The 23,654-nt window shown below is 36.6% G+C and overlaps 1 protein-coding gene across 3 annotated transcripts in view; it reads left to right on the forward strand.

The window, feature by feature from the left end:
* The window catches only part of SCRN3 (secernin 3), a 34,627-nt gene that overhangs the window by 329 nt on the left and 10,644 nt on the right, over positions 1–23,654 (forward strand). Inside the window, exons 2-8 of one of the 3 annotated variants that reach the window (XM_040228195.1) lie at positions 70–221; positions 2,750–2,919; positions 5,684–5,865; positions 6,620–6,819; positions 9,861–10,073; positions 21,110–21,272; positions 22,171–22,351. In XM_040228195.1, the coding sequence (XP_040084129.1) occupies positions 2,761–2,919; positions 5,684–5,865; positions 6,620–6,819; positions 9,861–10,073; positions 21,110–21,272; positions 22,171–22,351 (1,098 nt within the window). In that variant the 5' untranslated portion in view covers positions 70–221; positions 2,750–2,760. Of the gene's footprint in view, positions 1–69; positions 222–296; positions 366–2,749; positions 2,920–5,683; positions 5,866–6,619; positions 6,820–9,860; positions 10,074–21,109; positions 21,273–22,170; positions 22,352–23,654 lie in introns of all 3 variants that reach the window. The other 2 variants (XM_040228196.1, XM_040228194.1) reach the window with 2 other exon arrangements.

Genomic DNA, 23,654 nt, shown 5'->3' on the forward strand with positions numbered 1-23,654 from the left:
TGTTTCGAGTTACAGAAACTTGCCTGCACCGATTGTTTTCGTCTGTAGTAATTCTTGCCCTAACTGTAGCAAGTTTGTGAGGATCAAACGATGAAAGCTCTTGGTGAACTAAAGCATGTCAACTCCACAAGAGCGAAGACTCTAGTTTGTTACCAACTGCACGGCGCATGGTGCAGAAAGATGTCTGTAAACATTTGTTAAATGATGACTGTATTCTAGAGGTTAGTAAAGCCTCTCAAGACTGCCACTCCTAAATGGGTTAGATGTCTTCCTAATCAGGTAACCTGTTTTCTTAGCTTATTACCCCGGTTAGGTCAGATCACCTAGTGCACCTTGATGGCTCTTGAGATTCCAAGGTATTGAGGGTACGTGGCTGCTGCTGCTGCTGTAGGTGATCCTTCAGCCAAGTCCTTTCCTAGTATGAGGTGGCGTGTGATGTCAGGAGTAAGCTTTTTGTGAGAAATGTACTCTTCTGACAAATAATAACAGTAACAGCGTTTATATAAGTGTCTGATATGCTCTATGCCTTGTGCAAAACGTTTTACACATTGTCTTATTAAATTTTCATAACAGCCCTTTGAGAGATTTACAGATGAGGCAGGAGGCTTAGATAGAGATTAAATAGCCTACCAAAGTTAGGCAGTGGTAGAACTAACTTTGGAACACATAGAAGGCGATTTAGGACATGAGTTGAAAATCACACGGACTTCCCTGGTGGTCCATTGGTTAAGAATCTGCCTGCCAATGTAGGGGACACTGCTTCTGTCCCTAGTCCAGGAAGATTCCCCCATACTGCCCAGCATCTGAGCCTGCAGTGCACAACTACTCAAGCCCAGGCTCCTGGAACCCGTGCTTTGCAAGCAAGAGTAGCCCTGGCTCCCCACAACTAGAGAAAGCCTGCACACAGCAAGGAAGACCCAGTGTGGCCAAAAATAATAAATTAAAAAAATTTTTTTTAGAGAAAGGAAAATCACACAGAAAGGAACAGAAGCATTGGTGACCTTTCTCCATCACTGAAAAAAGAGAAAAACCCTTAGGCATTTCAGGCAGAATTTGTTTCTTTCTTACTTGAGTCATTTTGTTTTCTTTTCAATGAAATGTTGATTACATTTAAATCTGTTCTTGTAAAGCCATTCTAAGGTTTGGGTAGTATAACAGGAAAGAAGGAAACAAAACAATTTGCCATTCTAGAAGCAAATTTTGTTGCTGTTGATATTTAGTTGCTAGGTTTCTGACTCTTTGCACCCCATGGTCTGTAGCCCACCAGGCTGCTCTGTCCCTGGGATTTCCCAGACAAGAATACTGGAGTGGGTTGCCATTTCCTTCTCTAGGGGATCTTCCTGACCCAGGGATCAAACCCATGTCTCCTGCTTGGCAGGCATCTCCTGCTTGGCAAGTGGATTCTTTACCACTGAGCCAATAAGCTCTACTAAAATTGAGGATTTAAGATTTTTCCAAATTACAAATGAAGATATGATCCTGATATTATACAATCAGGACGTGCAAGTTGAATGTGAACATAACAATTCAACAATGGGAAATAACAATTTGGAATTTTATTGACATGTTTTTGCTTTTGTCTGATTTAGTGAGTCTGTTTCAAAATTAAAATGTTTTAATGAACACCACCCTTATGGCAGAAAGTGAAGAAGAACTAAAGAGCCTCTTGATGAAAGTGAAAGAGGAAAGTGAAAAAGTTGGCTTAAAGCTTAACATTCAGAAAACTAAGATCATGGCATCTGGTCCTATCACTTCATGGCAAATAGATGGGGAAACAGTGGTTGACTTTATTTTGGGGGGCTCCAAAATCACTGCAGATGGTGATTGCAGGCATGAAATTAAAAGACACTCCTTGGAAGGAAAGTTATCACCAACCTACAGAGCATATTGAAAAGCAGAGACATTACTTTGCCAACAAAGGTTTGTCTTGTCAAGGCAATGTTTTTCCAGTAGTCATGTATGTATGTGAGAATTGGACTATAAAGAAAGCTGAGCTCAGAAGAATTGATGCTTTTGAACTGTGGTGTTGGAGAAGACTCTTGAGAGTCCCTTGGACTGCAAGGAGATCCAACCAATCCATCCTAAAGGAGATCAGTCCTGGGTGTTCATTGGAAGGACTAATGTTGAAGCTGAAACTCCAATACTTTGGCCACCTGATGTGAAGAACTGACTCATTGGAAAAGACCCTGATGCTGGGAAAGATTGAAGGCGAGAGAAGGGGACGACAGAGGATGAGATGGTTGGATGGCATCACTGACTCAATGGAGATGAGTTTAAGTAAACTCAAACTCAAAGTTGGTGATGGACAGGGAGTCCTGGGTCCATGGGGTTGCGAAGAGTCGGATACAACTGACCAACTGAACTCAACTGAATTGAACTGAATGAACATCCTTTGTTAGATATGTACACAAATATAGTCTTTATAGTATAGGTGCAGGTGTTTCCAAATATGGAAATAATGAAAGGAGATTCAGGGAAGACAAGAAAGAGCTTGGAGGGTAAATCTGAGCTATGGACTAGAAGAAGGTGCTTGTTATTCCTGTTTTCTTACTTATTCTTGTAGTACTAGATTCATGCCCATTATTTTCTTACTGATTTCTATAGCACAGTATATGAAATTTAAACTTTAATGAACATCCTTTGTTAGATATGACAGTAATATCCCGTAGTCATCAAGTAAACTTTGTTTTGTATGTACTAAATAAAAATATTTTCTCTTTTTATTTTCAAACTTCCATATGATTTTTAGTTAAAAAAACAATGGAACCTTGTTCCTGTGACACTTTCGTGGCATTACCTCCAGCAACAATTGATAACAGGATTATTTTTGGAAAAAATTCAGATAGACCCTGTGATGAAGTACAGGAAGTAGTTTATTTTCCTGCTGCAGTTCATGACAACTTGAAGGAACATCTTAAGGTAGGTGAAATGCATGTTTTGTTAACAATATTTTTCTTTAAAAATGTCAAAAACAGTGTTTAAAAATCACTAGCTGGCTATCTGGCAGAGGCTCTAGATGTTAAAAAATTAAAGAATTTAAATTTTGTAAATAATTTGAATCAGAATTCTGGTCTTTTATTTTAGCAGTTTGGAGAACACTGAAATAATTATTAGTTCTTTGAGCAAATATTTGAATGCTTACCATATGCAAGTATGTTGAATAGGAGAAAGAGAGTTAAAGCTTGCTGTCCAGACTGGTTCTGTCTTGCTTTTAACAGTGCCCTACCTTAACAACAGGTTTCCCAGGTGGCTGGGTGGTAAAGAATCTGCCTGCCAAATAGGAAACAGGGGCTGAATTTCCTGGGACAGGAAGATCCCCTGGAGAGGGAAATGGTAACCCACTCTAGTATCTTGCCTGGAAAATCCCATGGACAGAGGAGACTGGTGGGCTCTCGTCTATGGGGTTGCAAAAGAGTCAGACAGGACTTAGAAACTAAACAACAACCACTCTTAACAAGAGGTGTGAGATCTCATATTAAGATGTGCTAGTGTGGACTTCCTTGGTGGTCCAGTTATTAAGAATCCACTTGCCAATGCAGGGAACATGGATTCAATCCCTGGGCCCAGGAAGATTCCACCTGCTGTGGGTCAGCTGCACCCTTGTGCCACAACTATTAAACACCACAGCAAGAGAAGCCACCTCAATGAGAAGCCTGCACAGCACAGCTAGAGTAGCTCCTGCTGGCCACAACTCGAGAAAGCGTGCATGCATCAACAAAGACCCGGCTCAGCCAAAAATAATAAAATATCTGAAAGCTTCAAGAATGCTGTGGTAAACACCATTTTAGAGCTCATGGAATTAAGATCCTTGGAGTGGCTATGGAGGAAGATCCTAAATTGCAAAGATTTGTTGTTGCCAGCTTTCAGCTTAGGTCAATTAGTTATTAATGTCAACCGATCATAAAAATGCCAGCATGTTGCATCTGGCTAAATGAGGGGAGAAAAGATTTTATTTGCCTTGTTTACCCACCCTGCCCTGTAATGCCTATAATCATGAAGATGGAATAAGTTGTAACATTTAGTTTCTATCATTCAAAAAAAAAAAAGACTAGTTTTGTCTTTCAGGAGCTTAGAGTCTAGTAGAGGAATAGGATGTGTATGTAACTAACCACCTTGTAAAGAAGGATGAAGTTTCAACACCAAATTTAAGAGCAGCAGATGGTGGCAGCAGTGGGGAAGAAGCAATTAATTCAGACTAGGAATCAAAGAAGGCTTCACTGAAGTTGGGGTTTCAGCTGGAATTTGATGGGCAAAAAGGATTCTGATTGGTGTAGAATAGGAACAGTCATTCCAGGCTCTGGAAATAACAGTTTTATCATCAGAAGAGGTTTTTTGATTCAGTGATAACTGTCAATACTATGCACTAGTCATTTGATAGTATACACATCAATTAAAGGATCCTTTAAAAATGTTTTATGTAAAAAATCCTTTTAGCATGGAATTTAAAGGAAAAAATTCACACTATGCTTTTATTGCTAATTATTTATTTTTAGATTCCATTTTTACTGATATTCTAGTACCAAGATGTATTAAATATTAGATGTTTGATGTATCAGTTGTTCCTCCACATCCTTGGGGGATTGGTTCCAGGACCCCCTAGGATATCAAAATCATCTGATGCTCAAGTCCCTTGTTATAAAATGACGTATACATGCATATAACCTATACACATCCTCTCATAAACTTTACATTATCTCTGCTGCTGCTGGTGCTAAGTCACCAGTTGTGTCCGACTCTGTGTGACCCCATAGACGGCAGCCCACCAGGCTCCCCCATCCCTGGGATTCTCCAGGCAAGAACACTGGAGTGGGTTGCCATTTCCTTCTCCAATGGGTAGTACAATATGTATGGCATGTAAATAGTTGTAAATACAATATAAATGCTATGTAAATAGTTTCTAGCAAATGGCAAATTTATTTTGCTTTTTGGACTATTTTTTTGCTGAATATTTTTGATCAGTGTTTAGTTGACTGTGTGGATGTGAGATCTGTGGATATGGAGGGCTAATTGTACTAGGCCAGTGTTTTCTTTTGACGAGACTATTTACTTATCGTGGATCCATTTCTGTTTTATCTCTTCATATTTGTCTCACCTATCCTGTAAGTTCTTGTTCTTCTCACAGTTGTGGATGTACCTGATGGGTGAATCCCGCATGTGACATGGGCTTCTATGGCAGTCACTTGTATTTAAGGGCTGCCATATGGAATGTGTATCATTAATCAACAAACCCTGGACGCTGAGTTTGAGATCTCTCTCTTTACATTTCAGCTCACATACATCTTCCTTTACAATATGTTTCAAGATTTCACAACTAGAAACTCTCTTTCTCCTGAGCTTCTATTAGCTCCCCATCTTCACTTTTCTTCATAGTCCTTATAGTTTGTATTTCCTTGTGTCTTAGTAATGTACAGGTCTTAGTTTCTTGAAAGCAAGATCTATATCTGATTCATCATTATAACTAATATATCTCTTAGCAGACCGGAGATGCTTAGCACATATCTGAATGAATAAATGCTCTTAGGGACAATTCTGAATATTTTTTCAGGGCAATGCCTTATAATTGAAAATTTCAATTTAGTTATAATCTCTTTCATAATATTCAGGTCTTTGATCGATAAAGATTCTAGACTTTGACAACTTTTCTTTTTCAGTTTTATTGTTGTCACTATGACTTTCTTTACAGTGTACTTATATAGAAATTGATCAAGTTCCTGAAACATATGCTGTTGTCCTTAGTCGCCCAGCTTGGTTATGGGGAGCAGAAATGGGAGCCAATGAGCATGGAGTTTGCATTGGGAATGAAGCCGTATGGGGAAGAGAAAAAGTTTGTGATGAAGAGGCACTATTGGGCATGGACCTTGTCAGGTTATATTTTTGTTACATTTTTGCACTATAGAACTTGTCTAAGTTTAAAATTTTGGTGTAACTTTTAACATGTTTTAGCTTCCTTTTTTTTTTTCCATTGTTTGGACTTTGATACTTTATAGTTTGTATTAAAAATGCTTTAGAATCAGTTCAAATGTCGTTAATTAGGAGAAGGGAGGGAGGGAGTGAGTGAGTGAAGTCGCTCAGTCGTGTCTGACTCTTTGTGACCCCATGGACACCAGGCTCCTCCGTCCATGGGATTTTTCTAGGCAAGAGTACTGGAGTGGGTTGCCATTTCCTTCTCCAGGGAACTTCCCGACCCAGGGATTGAACCCGGGTCTCCCACATTGTAGACAGATGCTTTACCGTCTGAGCCACCAGGGAAGTCAGGAGAATTGAAAATTATGATTCATTGGAAGTACTTAACATACTTTATTAGACCATAACTAATTCTCACAGTTACCTTATGGGGTATTATAATTATCCTGATTTTACAGATGAGAAATCTGGAGGTTTTGAGATAAATCAACTTGCAAATAAATTACCAAGTTGGAATTTGAACACTGATCTTTGTTTTCATCATCCCAAACTAACTTCAGAAGGAATAGGTTAGAAGTTGGATTTCACTGGATCTATTAACTTGAAGAGGTTTTTCTTTGAACATAAACACAAAATCTCATGTGCATGAAATTATTTAAGGAAAAAAAAAAAGGAAATTTCTTTTAATCTGAGAACTTTAATATTTTTATTTTAGACTTGGCCTTGAAAGAGGTGATACAGCTGAAAAAGCCCTCAATGTCATTGTTGATTTATTAGAAAAATATGGCCAGGGTGGAAATTGTTCAGAGGGCAGGATGGTATTTAGCTATCACAACAGTTTCCTGATAGCAGATAGAAATGAAGCCTGGATTCTGGAAACTGCAGGAAAGTACTGGGCAGCAGAAAAAGTAGAAGGTATGGACAGCTTTTCATGATTTAATTTGTTTTACAGTTAATAAAATACCTCCTAATTGCAGACATTTCATTTAGTTGTTTTTCAAGACTTATACTCCAATGAAATGAAGGGGAAAACTGCAAGGGAAATGAAAAAATGTGAAAGAACATCCAGTAAAGTGAAAATGAAAGTGAAAGTGGAGTCGCTCAGTCGTGTCCGACTCTTTGCAACCCCATGGACTGTAGCCTATCAGGCTCCTCCGTCCATGGGATTTTCTAGGCAAGACAGTAAAAGAACTTTATAAAGAGCTTTCTTGAAAAAGAGGAAAAGGTGCTATCATCTCTTTTTCATAAATATGATACTAATTTCATATAACCTGTGTACATTTTCTGTGAAGTAATTCTTGTATGCTTTATAGTAGTTTTTTACCTTTTAATGTGATAAAAACCATTACTTTATTATTTTTTCATCTTTTAAACTTTGGACTGAACTCCAAAATTTCATCATGTGTGGATATGGAGGTGAGGACTAGGGAGTGTTACTAGGGATTGGTGATTGTGAGTTAGTGGTTAGAAAGAATATGTTAGTAGTAACAGTAGTAAAGTGAAACATTTAATGTCATTGAGTAAATAAAACAGTTGATTGTTTTAGAATGCTTTTCTTTTTTTTTGATTTCTTTGTGATCATATATACTCATTTTCCAGTGAGGAAATCCAGAGATATGAAATTATGTACTCAGGGCAGTGAGTGATAGAATTTATTGTTTTAAAATTTTATTTATTTATTGTTTTAGCCTTAGAATTTAAATATTTCCATCCTGACTCTGTTCAGTATTCCTTCACTTGAGTATAGTCTTGTGCTAAGGCATGTTCACATACCTTTTGTGTACTTACCTCTGGATCTCATAGTTTTACAGAAACACATGTGAAAATATTAAATGGTACATGAATAATACATACATATATATGCCATGAATATTTAAAGAAAGGAAAAGTCATTGTGAACTGGAGAAATTTAGAAAATCTTCATGAAGGTAGCTTTGAGCTTTGCAGGATTTGGATGCTATTTTTCACAACAGGTCATTGACAGTTGTTTTGATGGACATTTTCTTTTATATATTGCATGCATGTTTATTAATACATAAAACTGAATTGAGACTATTTTTCTTATTATGATAATTGGCCTGATCATACCATTAACTACTTTTTATTTTGTCAAGTATGCTACATGAAGAGAAAAATGAGTAAGTGTTTTCTGTTGAAAAAGTTAGCCCCACCGAGCCATCCAAAATGAACACCTTCATTGAGTCTGATTATTCAGTTGCAGATTAACTTTGCCAACTTGTTTCTCTTCCTAATAGTAAATGAGCCCAAGAACTAAATATCTTAACTGTAGGGAATTATTTTACTAGATAGAAAATTCTTCTTCTCTGACTTTGATTCTGTCATGACTTAGGTCTATTATTATAGTGAGACCATCCCAAATATGACTTCATTAGAGTAATTTAACTGATTTCTCCTTGGCCAACTGTCATTCTAAACTGTGTTAAAATGTTCTTAATTTTTATTTATCATATCTATTTCATTTATTATGATTTGTTTAGAATAGGCTTTTATTGTTTCTTCTGTTTTGTATTTTAATTGAAAATTTTGTTATGATATTTTTAGAAGCCTTCTATTTCTGTTCTAAACTTACTTATGGCTATTTTTTAAGCAGTAATTCATATAAAAGATGAATATCTAAAATATATAAATAACTGTCAAAATTCAACAGTAAAAAGACAATCCAACTAGAAAAATGAACAAGAAGACCTGAAGAGACATTTTGCTGAAAGGGATATACAGATATCACAAAAGCACAGGAAATGATGTTTAAGATCATTACCCATTAGGGAAATGCAAACTAAAATCACAAGGAAATATTATTATACCTCTATCAGAATGGCTGAGAAATTTTCAAATTTATTTATTTTAATTGGAAGATATTTGCTTTACAATATTGTGTTGTTTTCTGCCATACATCAACATGAATCAGCCATAGGCATACCTGTGTCTGGAACCTCCCTCTTGAACCTTCCTCCCACTTGCCACTCTATCCCATCCCTCTAGGTTGTCACAGAGCAGCAGTTTGAGCTCCCAGCATCATACAGCAAATTCCCACTGGCTATCTATTTTACTGGAAGGGCTAAAAATTTTTAAATGACTCTACCAAATGCTAGTGAGAATGTGGAGAATGGGTCACTGCTACATTGCTAGTAAGAATGTACACTCAGGAAAACAGTTTGGCAGTTAAAAAAAAGGATCTTAATATGTAACTATTATACAGTGTAACACTTACAATCTTGTGCATTTATCCCTGAGAAATAAAACTTAAATGCACACAAAAACCTTATATGAATTTGCATGGCAGCTTTTCCCATGGTGGGCAGAAACTGGAAAGAACCAAGCAGTCCTTTAACTTGTGAATATTTAAATGAACTGTAGTATGCCTATACCATGGAATACTACTCAGCAATAAAAAGGAATGAACTGTTGATACATATAATAACCTGGAATAATCTTTAGGGCGTTAAACTGAGGGGAAAAAAAGCCTAAAGATTATATATTATGATTCTATTTATATGGTTTTTCTTGAAATGACAATTGTAGAAATGAATAACAGATGGTTGCCTGGGGTTAATGAAAGGGTGGGTGTAGGAGATGAGTGGGGGTGGCTATGAAAGGGCAACATGAGTGATCATTGTGATATCATCTTGACAGTATGAATATTAATACTTTGGTTGTGATATCATACAAGGTGTTACCATTTGAGGAGACAGTATAAAGGTGCATAGTTTGTTCTTTAATTCTTATAATTGCATGTGAATCCATAGTTACCTCAAAATAAAAAATGTAATTTAGAAAAGTTATTTATGCATTTGAGTGAGTAATAAATAGATATGCATGGTTCAACATTTAGAAGCCTATATTTACATTGAAATAGTGATTAAGGATCATAATGTACAGAGATAGATACATTACATTAAATGTGACTTGTCCCTTCCTCTCTTCTTTCAAAATAGAGGGAGTTCGAAATATTTCTAATCAGCTTTCTATAACAACCAAAATTGATCGGGAACACCCAGACATGAGAAACTATGCCAAGCAGAGAGGTTGGTGGGATGGGAGAAAGGAGTTCGATTTTGCTGCAACATACTCTTATCTTGACACAGCCAAGATGATGATTTCACCAGGCAGATACTGTGAAGGCTACAAACTTCTGAATAAGCATAAAGGTAATTTATCTTCTCCAACACCACAGTTCAAAAGCATAAATTCTTCAGCATTGTTTTACTTATAAAAATAAATATATTCACATGATTCAAAATTCAGAGGTACCCAAGTGAAGTGTCTCCCTTCTAAGGGTTATGGACTAGTCATGTCCAACTCTTTGTGACTCCATGGACTTTAGCCCACCAGGATTCTCTGTCCGTGGAATTCTTCAGGTAAGAACACTAGAGTGGGTTGCCATTTCCTGCTCCAGTTGCCCTTCTAACAGGCACCTATTAAGTTATTTTTCCTATAGGCAGTTCCTTGGGTATTCTTTCAGAGATGTTGTATGCTTAATGAAATTATATATAGGTATTCTTGATTCTCTGTTTTACAAAATGGTTGCATTCCACACATACTTATCTGCACATAACTTTTCACCAGTTAGTGGTAAGGTAGATCATTCTATTTTAATATGTACTGAACTTTTTCATTTTTCGACAGGTACATGGTATTCTATTATTTTTGTATATTTTTATTTCCATATAGCTGTATTTTATCATTATAAAGATTGATTGTATGAATTATACTTTAGTTAACGAATTCCCAGTTACTTAGGTTGGTTTTAGTTTTTCACTACTGAAAATTATACAACATGCTTATAGCTTATTTACTTTCACATCCATGACCATTTTCCTAGAATAATTTCCTCGGAGTAGAATGTGGGGTCAAAGCACGTGCATGTGTTGTGCTACTTTTGTGTTGTCTGAAAGTGAAAGTGAAGTCTCTCAGTTGTGTCCGACTCTGCGACCCCGGGACTGTAGCCTGCCAGGCTCCTCTGTCCACGGGATTCTCCAGGCAAGAATACTGGAGTGGGTTGCCATTTCCTTCTCCAGAGGATCTTCCCAACCCAGGGATTGAACCTGAGTCTCTTGCATTGCAGGCATACTCTTTACTGTCTGAGTCACAAGGGCTCTTTGTCTTGTCTATTTGCCTCCAAATAATTCCAGAAACATTCTTCATCTGCCACGCAAAAATTATTTATCTGCCACCCAATAATTATGAAGATTATTTAGAAGATTACTGGGTGGCAGATAAATGCTAAAAGGCTCTTTTCACTAATAAAAATATGTGACTGATGTATACTCTTTCACTTGAAAGATAAAGTGGTTCTATAAATCAGTCAGAAAGCAACTTCTGAGAGATAAGATCAGTCAGTGATTAATACTTGCTTCTCAGGTATTCATTAAACAAATTAATTATATGTATAGCAGAAAAGCGTGGCTTCGCAGGTGGCTCAGTGGTAAAAGAATCTGCCTGCCAGTGTAGGAGATGAAGGAGACCCACGTTCGCTCCTGGGTCAGGAAGATCCCCTGGAGGAGGAGATGGCAACCCACTCCAGTATTCTTGCCTGGAGAATCCCCCGGACGGGGGAGCCTAGCTGACTATAGTCCCTAGGGTCGCAAAGAGTCGGACACAATGGAGTGACTAAGCACACAAATATGCACACATACAGCGGAAAAAAGTTTGTGACAGAATGTTTTTAGAATGCCTTAATGTCATTATTTTCCAAGTGTTTAATACCTCACTTTTAATTTCCAGAACATCTTATCATTTGAAAACTTTTCCTCTAAGTTTCTTAATGTTAGTTTGTCATTTTATAAGTAGGTTATTTGAAGTGTCTTTTTTTCCATGTGGATAGATATGTAGAAAACACTAAAATATGTTACTCTAAGGATTTTGACTTTACAGTGACTATTATTGTAAAAGTAGAGATGGAGTAATGGTTGCAACAGTATCTACTCCTGTTTATTTAAAAAGTGTATCAAAGTCTAGACACTGTGCTAAATGATTACATTATTTTCTTTACGCAACCATGGTAAGTAGGTATTATCTTCATTTTACAAATGAGGAAACTGTGTTTGTGCCCTTCACTTATCTCCTGTATGAAACTTAAATAAAAAAAAAAAAGACTCTTATTTGTCCTTACATTTTTCTCAGCACCTAGTTCAGTGTCTGCACTAGTGTATATGTATGCTTAGTAAGTTTTTTTGTTGTTGTTAACAAAGGCTTATAAATTGAATTGAACTATCTAACTTGCAGATAGTTTAACAATGATCATTATTGTGTCCTTTTTATATGGCAATAAACCTAAAGGGTTAGGACATAAAATTAGCAGGTATTCTGAAAAAACGAAGAATATCAACACATAACTAAGCCAGAGAGAAAAATGTCAAGAATTGTAAGCTTTAGGGTGATTGGATAAAAGGAATAAAAAATAGGTAGAAAAAATTATAAATCAATTATCTACTGCAGTATAATAATTTATTATATTTAACTACAAAATGACTGAATTATAGATTTGAAGTGCATACGTAATTATAGTAATAGATGCATCTGACATGACACTTCTTTTTCCTCCAAGTATGAAGTACAGTTCATCCAGCTTTCTGTGCTTTGCCAAAGGAATAAATGTCTTTCCAGCACTTTTATAGAAAATTGTCTACTAGAATATTATAGCTAATTTTTCCTGTGATTTTTCTAGATGAAAGAGCCTATTTCTCTTCTTTGCAGCTCTTCCTACCTGATAGCTATTAACTGTGCTGCATGTATGTCCAAATTTCATCTGTATTCACTCATGCATTTTAAATGACTAGTTTAGATTACAGTGAGATTGTACCCTGTGGTTTGCATTCATTTCAGTGAACCCTGCCACTGCAGTCTCAGTACTTATTCAATGCTTGCTAGTGGATTACTTATAGCTGTCCTACTCAAGTGATCATGTAAATCCTTTTTTCATTTTGAGAATTGTAGGTTTTGAAGACATAAAACATTTTCATAATACCTGTCTTATCTCAGTGTTATGGTTCTGACACTGTTTTCATCAAAACTTGCTACTTATAGGAATTTATGTTTGAGTCATTCTAAAATCTCACTGGGTGCAGAAGCTATGTGTCTGATAGATGTGGATGGCTTTTGCTTTATTGTCTAGTTTTATTATTAAGGATTGTTTTCAGATATATACTTATTTTGTTTCTCCCTGCATTTCCCTAAATTTACAGAAAGGTATTGCTCCTGTAACAAATTATCTACACATTATTTTTCTTGAATTTGAAGTCGTAGCTATGTTATGGAGAAAGTGAAAATTTGCTATTAACATAAAGCAGTTGGTAGTTTGAGTGATTAACTGAGGATGGAACACTAGATTGTTTTATATGGAAATCAATCTTATTTTAATTTGAAATGTCACAGAATTACAATTTGGGTACAGACTTGATGTAAACTTTTTTCTTTTAATTATTCCCATATATCATGGGAATGAGGGGAATTCTTGCTTTTCATGCTTTATTTGTCCTTGTAAGTAATTTCATTTGTTTATTCCTTTGCTGTCATTGTAATAGGATTTGGAAAGAGAAGAAACAAATACCTGTGGTCAACCAACTGTGTTAAGTGAAAGTTATTTTTTTCTTTAGGACTAATTTTAATGCAGTAATTAAACATTTACATATAAGTGTCTGAAAATATTTTATGTGATGGCAGGTACTCTATGTTTTGTGTTTTTTAAAAATATACTTGTTACAATATGGATCTACCATATTCATCACTGTTATTAAAAAATTGATACTACTTGAGGGTGAAAAGAGACATTTAATAAATGAAAGGCATAAAATTTGAGTTGGTTAAAAGCACAAAGCCAAACATCTGCTTCTGGTTAACAAGGGGTAGCTAGTACTGGACTACCCTCTTCCCAAGAATAACTATAAAAGCTGGAAGAATAAAACCAGTTTGAAGGCATGGTGAATACCCAAAACAGTTATGACATGAGGGGCCTAGATCCAGGAGATTGGAAAAAGACCATCTGCGCTCTGAGAAGATTCTGACCTTCTGTGTCACAATTTCTCCTTGTAGCAGCTGCTGACTTCTGTGCAGTGTGTATGTAGGATGAGATGCTGTAGGATGAGTAGCTGCTAAGGCCTTACAAAGTTAAGGAGAGATTTTGGTAATCTTACAAGTCTTAGGGACAAAATGGGATTTGATGAACAACCAAGAAGAAGGGGCCTGAGAAATACCCTAGGCTTTCAGCTGAAACCCCAGAAAGGCTGTACCTTAGGAATAAGAATGGACAGAGAATAGGCCAGTCTCAGCTGGATCAATAGTTAATCTATGTATATTCCATCTGTTTGCCAGAAGAAAATTAAATCTTCTGTGAAGGAAAATATCATGCAGAACCTCTACAAATTTTTATCTATAGTGTCCAACACTTAATTAAAAATTTATCAGACATGGCAAGAAATGGACCAAATGACTGAAAATCAAGAGAAAGACAGTAGAAACTGACCCACTGGTTATTTGCAATTAGTTTTATTGGATACAGACTTTTAAATTAATATGTTTTATATGTTTAAAAAAACTAGATGAGAAAATGGAGAATTTCATCAGAGAACTGAAATCTAGAAAAGAGAACCAAATGGAAATAAAAGAACTGTTGTTGTTGTTTAGTCACTAAGTCGTGTCTGACTGTGACCCCATGGACTGCAGCACTCTGGGTTTCCCTGTTTTCCACTGTCTCCTGGAGTTTGCTCAGAATCATGAGTTGGTGATGCTATCTAACCATCTCATCCTCTGCCTCCCCCTTCTCCTTTTGCCTTCAGTCTTTCCCAGCATCAGGATCTTTTCCAGTGAGTCGGCTCTTTGCATCAGGTGACCAGAGTATTGGAGCTTCATCTTCAGTGTCAGTCCTTTCAGTGAATATTCAGGGTTGATTTCCTCTAGGATTGACTGGTTTCATCTTCTTGCTGTCCAAGGGACTGTCAAGTGTCTTCTCCAGCACCAAATTCAAAGGCATCAGTTCTTCAGCACTCAGCCTTCTGTATGGTTCAACTCTCACATCCATATATGACTACTGCAAAAACCAGAGCTTTGACTAGACAAACCTTCGTTGGCAAGCTGATGTCTTGGCTTTTTAATGTGCTGTCTAGGTTTGTCGTAGCTTTCCTTCCAAGGAGTGTCTTAATTTCATGGCTGCAGTCGCCATCTGCAGTGATTTTGGAGCCCAAGAAAATAAAATCTGTCACTGCTTCCATTTTTTTGCCCTTCAACTTGCCATGAAGTGATGGGACTGGATGTCTTGATCTTAGTTTTTAGAACTGTAAATTTATAATAACTGAGAATTCAGTATAATAACCTATTAGACATAGCAGAAGGAAAAAATTAGTAAATTGGAATATCAGTAGAAAATTTCTGCTTGAAACAGAGATAAGGCTTTGGAAAATACAGGCAAGAGTGTGAAAGCCATATAGGACTCATTGAAAAGGTCTAACATGTATGTAGTTGGAGTCCCAATAGGAAAGGTGAGAGAGAATATGGATGGGCAAAAAGCAAGATTTGAAGAGATACTGGCAAGAATCTTCCCAAATTAATAAAGTCGGCAAGTCACAGTTTAATGAAGCTCTACAAATCCCAAGGATAAATAAAAGGACACCACACCTGGGCCTATTGTAATAAGATTGTTGAAGAGGGAAATAGAAAATCCTAAAACCAGTCAGAAAATATATATTACCTTCAAAGCATCAAATAGGACTGGCAGAAAACCTTTGCCTTCAACAGAAGGGAAAGAATCTAGAAGACTGTAAAATGACACCTTTAAGGTGATAGAGAAAAATAATTACTACCCAATTTAGAATTCCATATCCAGTGAAAATATACTCCAGAAATGAAGTTGGACTAAAATTTGAGAGAATTCATCACTAACCAATTGGCTGGAATCAAGATTGCCAGGAGAAATATCAACAACCTCAGATATGCAGATCATAGCGCTCTAGTGGCAGAAAGCAAAGAGAAACTAAAGAGCTTCTTGATGAAGGTAAAAGAGAAGAGTGAAAGAGCGGACTTAAAACTCAACATTCAAAAAACTAAGATCATGGCACCCAGTTTCATCACTTCATGGCAAATAGATGGGGAAGAGTGGAAACAGTGACAGATTTTATTTTCTTGAGCTCTTAAATCATTGCAGATGGAGACCGTAACCAAGAAATGAAAAGACATTTGCTCTTTGGAAGAAAAGCTATGACAAACCTACACAGTGTGTTAAAAAGCAAAGACATCACTTTGCTAACAAAGGTCCATATAGTCAAAGCTATGGTTTTTTTCAGCAATCATGTATGGATGTTAGAGTTGGACCATAAAGAAGGCTGAGTGCTGAAGAACTGATGTCTTCTAATTGTGATGCTGGTGAAGACTCTTGAGAGTCCCCTAGACAGAAAGGAGATCAAACCAGTTAATCCTAAAGGAAATCAGTTCTGAATATTCATTGGAAGAACTGATGCTGAGGCTGAAGCTCCAATGTTTTGGCCATCTGATGTGAAGAGCTGACTCACTGGAAAAGACCCTGATGCTGGGAAAGACTGAGGGTAGGAGGAGAAGGGGACTGCAGAGGATGAGATGATTATATAGCATCACCAACTCAATGGACGTGAGTCTGAGCAAACTCCAGGAGATCGTGAAGGACAGGGAAGCCTGGCGTGCTGCAGTCTATGGAGTTGCGAAGAGTTGGAAACAAGTTAGCAACTGAATGACAATGACAACAACAAATCAACTGGTACTAAAAGAAATACTGAGTTATTCTTCAGGAAAAATGATCTTAGAAGCAAGGCGGGCGAGAGTGAATGAAGAGGAAAAGAAACAGTAAATGTGTGGGTAAAACTAAATAAACGTTGTCTGAAAGAGGAGAGTGAAAAAGCTGGCTTAAAGCTCAACATTCGGAAAACTAAGATCACGGTCCCGGTCCCATCACTTCATGGCAAATAGATGGGGAAACAGTGGCTGACTTTTTCTGGGCTCCAAAATCACTGTGGATGGTGACTGCAACCATGAAATTAAAAGATGCTTACTCCTTGGAAGTATGACCAACCTAGACAGCATATTAAAAAGCAGAGACATTACTTTGCCAACAAAGGTCTGTCTAGTCAAGGCTATGGTTTTTCCACTAGTCATGTATGGATATGAGAGTTGGACTATAAAGAAAGCTGAGCGCCAAAGAATTGATGCTTTTGAACTGTGGTGTTGGAGAAGACTCTTGAGAGTCCCTTGGACTGCAAGGAGATCCAACCAGTCCATTCTAAAGGAGATCAGTCCTGAGTGTTCATTGGAGGGACTGATGTTGAAGCTGAAACTCCAATACTTTGGCCACCTGATGTGCAGAGCTGACTCATCTGAAAAGACCCTGATGCTGGGAAAGATTGAGGGCAGGAGGAGAAGGGGATGACAGAGGATGAGATGGTTGGATGGCATCACCGACACAACGGACATGGGTTTGGGTGGACTCCAGGAGTTGGTGACGGACAGGGAGGCCTGGCGTGCTGTAGTTCATGGGGTCACAAAGAGTCAGACACGACTGAGCGACTGAACTGAACTGAACTGAAAATAATAATAATTTTATGACCAATGACCATAGCTGCTGTGCTCAAGTTCTGTTGTGCATTACACTTCCTGAAGGCTGCTCCTGGTCAATGACTGAAAATATCAGGGAGACTAAGGCAGGCCCATGCCGGGGGTCATTGAACTCTTCTCATGGTTGACTTTGGGTCAAGGACTTCCTGAGAGCCTTGCAAACTTTCCTTAGATGGCATGTTAATCTAGGTCACTTTCACTCAACCTTTCTTCCTTCTCTGTTAAACCCAGGTTCAGACTTCAGTTGCAGTCTGGATTACTTGTCATTTTCTCTCATAGGCATTTTCCCTCATAAAATCTTTATACATTTACACCCTGCTATATTTAAAATGGATAATCAACAAGGACCTACTGTATTGAATAGGGAACTCTATGCAGTTATGTGGCATCCTGAATAGGAGGGGAGTTTGGAGGAGAATGGATACATGTATATGTATGGATGAGTTCTTTTGCTGTCTGTTTGAAACTATCACAACATTGTTAATCAGCTATCAGTTCAGTCATTTCAGTCACTCAGTCATGTCTAACTCTTTGCAACTGCAGCATGCCAGGCTTCCCTGTCCATCACCAACTCCCAGAGCTTGTTCAAACTCATCTTCATCAAGTTGGTGATGCCATCCAATCATCTCATCTTCTGTCATCCCCTTCTCCTTCTGCCTTCAATCTTTTCCAACATCAGGGTCTTTCCCAATGAGTCAGTTCTTCACATCAGGTAGCCAGAGTATTGGAGTTTCAGCTTCAGCATCAGTCCTTCCAATGAATATTCAGGACTGATATACTTTAGGATTGACTGGTTTGATCTTGCTATTCAAGGGCCTCTCAAGAGTCTTCAACATTACAGTTCAAAAGCATAAATTCTTTGGCGCTCAGCTTTCTTTATAGTCCAACTCTCACATCCATACATGACTGCTGGAAACACCATAGCCTTGACTAGATGGACCTTTGTCAGCAAAGTAATGTCTCTGCTTTTTAGTATGCTATCTAGGTTTGTCATAGCTTTCCTTCCAAGGAGCAAGCAGCTTTTAATTTCATGGCTGCAGTCACCATCTGCAGCGAGTTTGGAGCCCCCAAAAATAAAGTCTGACACTGTTTCCATTGTTTTATCTATTTGCCATGAAGTGATGGGACTGGATGCCATTATCTTTGTTTTTTGAATGTTGAGTTTTAAGCCAGCTTTTTCACTCTCCTCTTTCACTTTCATCAAGAGATTCTTTAGTTCCTCTTTGCTTTCTGCCATAAGGGTGGTGTCATCTGCATATCTGAGGTTATTGATATTTCTCCCGGCAATCTTGATTCCAGCTTGTGCTTCATCCAGCCCAGCATTTCATGTGATGTACTCTGCATATAAGTTAAATAAGTAGCTATAGTACAATATGAAATAAAGTTTTAAAAAAACCTTTGTGTATTTAGAAAAATTATATAAATCATCAAGCCAAGTTCATTGAAGCCAGACTGAAATTTGGTTCTCTCTCTCAAAAGCTTTGTACATAGAATTGGCATCTGCTTTTCAAAGACTCAGATTAATACAGTAGAATTAAATATATGAGAAATAGCACAAAAGACAGGAGACAGTAATTGGAGTAAAAGTGTTATAAGGTCCTTGCATTAACTAAGTGGTGAATAACTAATTTAAGACAGACTGTAATATATAAAGTCAAGATAAAATAATAAGAAATGTACAAATAAGTTAACATGGTAGAAATAGAATAATAAATACCTGAAAAAGTTAAAGAAGGCAAGAAAGGATAAAAGGAGAAAAAGAATAGCTGGCATAAATAGAAAGTTAGTAATAAAATGTCCCATGCAGAATTGTTCTTATATGGTTTTTATCTTTGATGTTATGCTTTTAGACCATTTACACTGTACCAGAAATGGTTATCTACATCTTGTAGTTTTATTTTTAACATTTATATTATAATTTTTCTGGAAGTATTCTAAAATAACATATGAATTAGGATTCCAGCTTCTTTTTTTTTTTTAATCACTTCTCAAATGATTATCCAATAATCTTAGCTCCACTTGTTTTTTTAAAATTTTTTATTGGAGTATAGTTATGTGTTAGTTTCATGTGTACAGCAAAGTGAATCAGTTATATGTATGTATGTGTGGATATACACACAATACTTTTTTTTAAGATTCTTTCCCCATATTGGCCATTATACAGTATTGAGTAGAGTTTTCTGTCAGCACCACTTTTTAAATGAATTATGTTTTGTCTACTGATTTGAAGTGCCAACCAATTTTATCAAATATTAAATTCCTAAGTAAACCAAGTGTAAATTAGATTACTGTATTTATCCATAGCCTAGGACAATGCCTGGCATTTAATAGGTATTCAATAAATTTGTTGAATGAATGAGAACTAAAGAGAGAAAATCCCATTTTTGTCTTTAGAGAATTTGTAATCTAATTGCAGAGATAGGAACAATACAGAGAAAAGATCAGGAATTTATAGTCTAATGGCAGAAATAGACAAAAGATAGGCCCAATGCTGATGAAAGATATGAAAATGTTATTTCAGTTAAGTTTGGTAGAAGTTTTAATTTGAAGGAGTTTTAATGTGATTCAGGGAGAATTGAGAGTCATAAATTTTGGAGACAAGAATCATTATCATGTGAGAAGAAGATATTCTGGCTACTCTTGGAAGACTGCATTGTCAAGGGGTAAGGTTCTCCATCCTGTCATGAGAGATCCTAAGCCACATAAACGTGTAGAATGGAGCAGAGCTGTCTGATGGCATGCTGGACTTTTAAAATTTTTTTGGTGGAAATGCCTTCGAAATATGGGATTCTGAGGCTCTCTGTAACCATGAACATGTTGTGTTTGGTAAAAAGATAAAATAGATTTTTTTTCTGTTTTTCTCAAAAAAATCTTAAAATACCTAACTTTACCTATGAAAGCAGAAAACAGAATATAATACATTTATATTTATCATGCACAGTGGACATTTAGATTTTTGAAGTAGTCTGACAGAACTGTGTACATACAAGTTCCACTAGCCAATAATGTCTTTCGTCTCCTTGATTCCCAGTCAGGTTTTCATAAAAGAGTATTAATGTCAGACATAGAAATTATTACAGGAAAAATAATTTGTTATTTTGTAAAGAACATCTTTTGTAATATTGGAAACTAAACACAATATTCTCTTAATATTATTTTCCTAGGATGGATAGACTCAGATAATAATTATTGACGTTGTTAGCTAATTGCTAACTACATACCCCTTAAAAATTTTTAGTAGGGCAGTGAGATTGAGTGTATTTTGTATTATTAATTTCTTCTTCTTAAGAGATAACAGATTTATCCTGTTACAATGTTTGGAGATTTTATTTTATATTTAAAAAATATCTTCATGTCAATGTATGGCAAAACCAATACAGTATTGTAAAGTAAAATAAAGTAAAAATAAAATTAAAAAAATATATATATCTTCCTTGTGACAGCCCAGTGAGTCTAACAGTTATGATACGAGATTTGCTTATAATCAATCTTACTTAATACCTAAACCAGTATCTCATATTATATATTATCAATAGAGAAAGCAGTTCATAAATGCAGGATACCAGTTTGCAAATGCATATGTATTTGATGGTCTTAAAATTTATTTCCCTAGGAAACATAACTTTTGAAACAATGGTGGAAATTCTCCGAGATAAACCAAGTGGCATTAATATGGAGGGAGAATTCCTGACCACTGCAAGCATGGTTTCTATTTTACCTCAAGATTCCAACCTTCCTTGCATTCACTTCTTTACAGGAACTCCTGATCCTGAGAGGTAAAGTCACAAATACTATAAACCAGGCAGGGAGTAGGGTAGAGTCATTATTTTGGTCATGATTTTGTCAGGCTAAATTTTTGTTGCACCAATATGACAAAAATTTTCTACTGAATGTTTTATTCAAGTTTTAGTCTGCCCTTTGCATATGTGTTATATAACTGTTCTCATTCTTATGGGATGAAAATGTTTATTGTTTCTGGTACACAGTTAGTCCTATCCCCTGTTTCCCCAAATATATTTAAAATTGTCAAGAAAAGAAAGTAGATAGGTTTTCTTATGCAGATTTCCATATTAAATATTAGAGGATTAGTAAGAGTAAAATGGTTTAATAATCTAGAAAATACATGTAAAACTTAAAATATCAATAGTTCAAGCTTTATCAAGTAGGATTATACAGGCTATTTTGATTTAAATTGTTGGTATCTCTCATAAAACATAATGCACATTACATTTAGAAATGATCTTATGTTTGCTGTCTTTTACCTTTCATCTTACTAAAGATATCTTCAAGCAAATGGAATGAAACTTGTGAACCCTTTATTAATACTTCTGTTTATTTTCATCCCATATCCTAATCCTCAATATATTGCACTGAGGATTGTTTTTACCCTCCAGCTGTGGAGTTTGTAGTAAAAAATGAGCCATAATTTAACTTGACACTGTTTATATGCCAGGCCCTTTGTTAGGTTCGTGGGAATTCAAGGCTAAATAAAGCATGTCCCTTGTCCCAGAAGAAGATCCTAGGATACCAAGGAAGATAGACACAGGTAAAATTATTATGACAGGAACAATCAGTGTGTTATAAATGAGTAGAAACCACGAGAATCATCGAAGATTTAGAATAATGCTGAATATTTTTATATCGCACATACCAACTTAATACTTTTTCTTCTAGATCTGTTTTTAAGCCTTTCATATTTGTGCCGAATATTTCACAACTATTGAACACCAGCTCACCTACATTTGAACTTGAAGATTCAGTTGAAAAGAAGCTACAATTTAACATTAAGCCTGACAGAAGACATCCGCTCTACCAAAAACACCAACAGGCCTTGGAAATACTAGATAATAAAACGGTATGATTAGATCATCTTTTCTGTTTATCATGAAGAATAACTTAAAGTATGATTCAATTCATATTTTGAGCTTTGGAATGTCAGCCTTCTTTCCTTTATATAAAATCTGTCTAAAAATAGTTTAGATCTTAGACTATAATAGGGCTATATTATTTTTGTATGTGTGCTCAGTCGCTCAGTCGTGACCAAGTCTTTTTGACCTCATGGACAGTAGCCCACCAGGCTCCTCTCTCCATGGAATTTTCCAGGCAAGGATACTGCAGAGGGTTGCCATTTCCCCCTCCATGGGATCTTTCGAACCAAGGATCAAACTCACATCTCCTGTGTCTCCTGCACTGGCAGGCCAGTTCTCTACCACTGAGCCACCTGGGAAGCCCTTATATTATTTTTGACCTTTGGTTAAAAATAATGGTTAAGAATGTAGTTTGAATTTTTTACAGCAATTTATTATATTAAGCATAATAACAATAGCTAAGATTTATTGAACACTTATACACCAAACACCATGGTACTGTTACCTTGGATATTTCATTTAATATTCACAATAACCACTTTATCAGGTAGGTACTATTAATAGCCCCATTGCTGTTGTTGTTGTTTTGTTGTTGAGTCGCCATGTCTTGTCCGACTCTTCACGACCCCATGGACTGCAGCACACCAGGCTTCCCTGTCCCTCACCATCTCCTGCAGTTTGCCCAAGTTTATGTCCATTGCATCGGTGATGCCATCCAACCATCTCATCACTGTTGCCCTCTTCTTCTGCCTTTGGTCTTCCCAGCATCAGGGTCATTTCCCGTCAGTTGGCTGTTTGCATCAGGTGGCCAAAGTATTGGAACTTTAGCTTCAGCATTAGTCCATCCGTTGATTATTCAGGGTTGATTTCCTTTAAGATTGACTGGTTTAATTTCTTGTTGTCTAAGGGATTCTCAAAAGTCTTCTACATCACCACAGTTCGATAGCATCAATTCTTCAGCACTCTGCCTTCTTTATGGTCCAGCTCTCACAACGACACGTGACTACTGGAAAGACCATAGCCTTGACTATACAGACCTTTGTTGACAAAGTGATGTCTTTGCTTTTTAATACACTGTCTAGGTTGTCATAGCTTTCCTGCCAAGAAGCAGTCGTCTTCTAGTTTCCTGGCTGCACTCACCATCTGCAGTGATTTTAAAGCCCAGGAAGAGGCATCTCTCTCTGCTTCCCCCCTTTTCCCCATCTATGAAGTGATGGGGCCAGATACCATGATCATAGTTTTTTTTAATATTTAGTTTTAAGTCAGCTTTTTTACTCTTCTCCTTCACCC

This window comes from Oryx dammah, unplaced genomic scaffold (genome assembly GCF_014754425.2).
Source record: "Oryx dammah isolate SB20612 unplaced genomic scaffold, SCBI_Odam_1.1 HiC_scaffold_27, whole genome shotgun sequence".
Taxonomy (NCBI): domain Eukaryota; kingdom Metazoa; phylum Chordata; class Mammalia; order Artiodactyla; family Bovidae; genus Oryx; species Oryx dammah.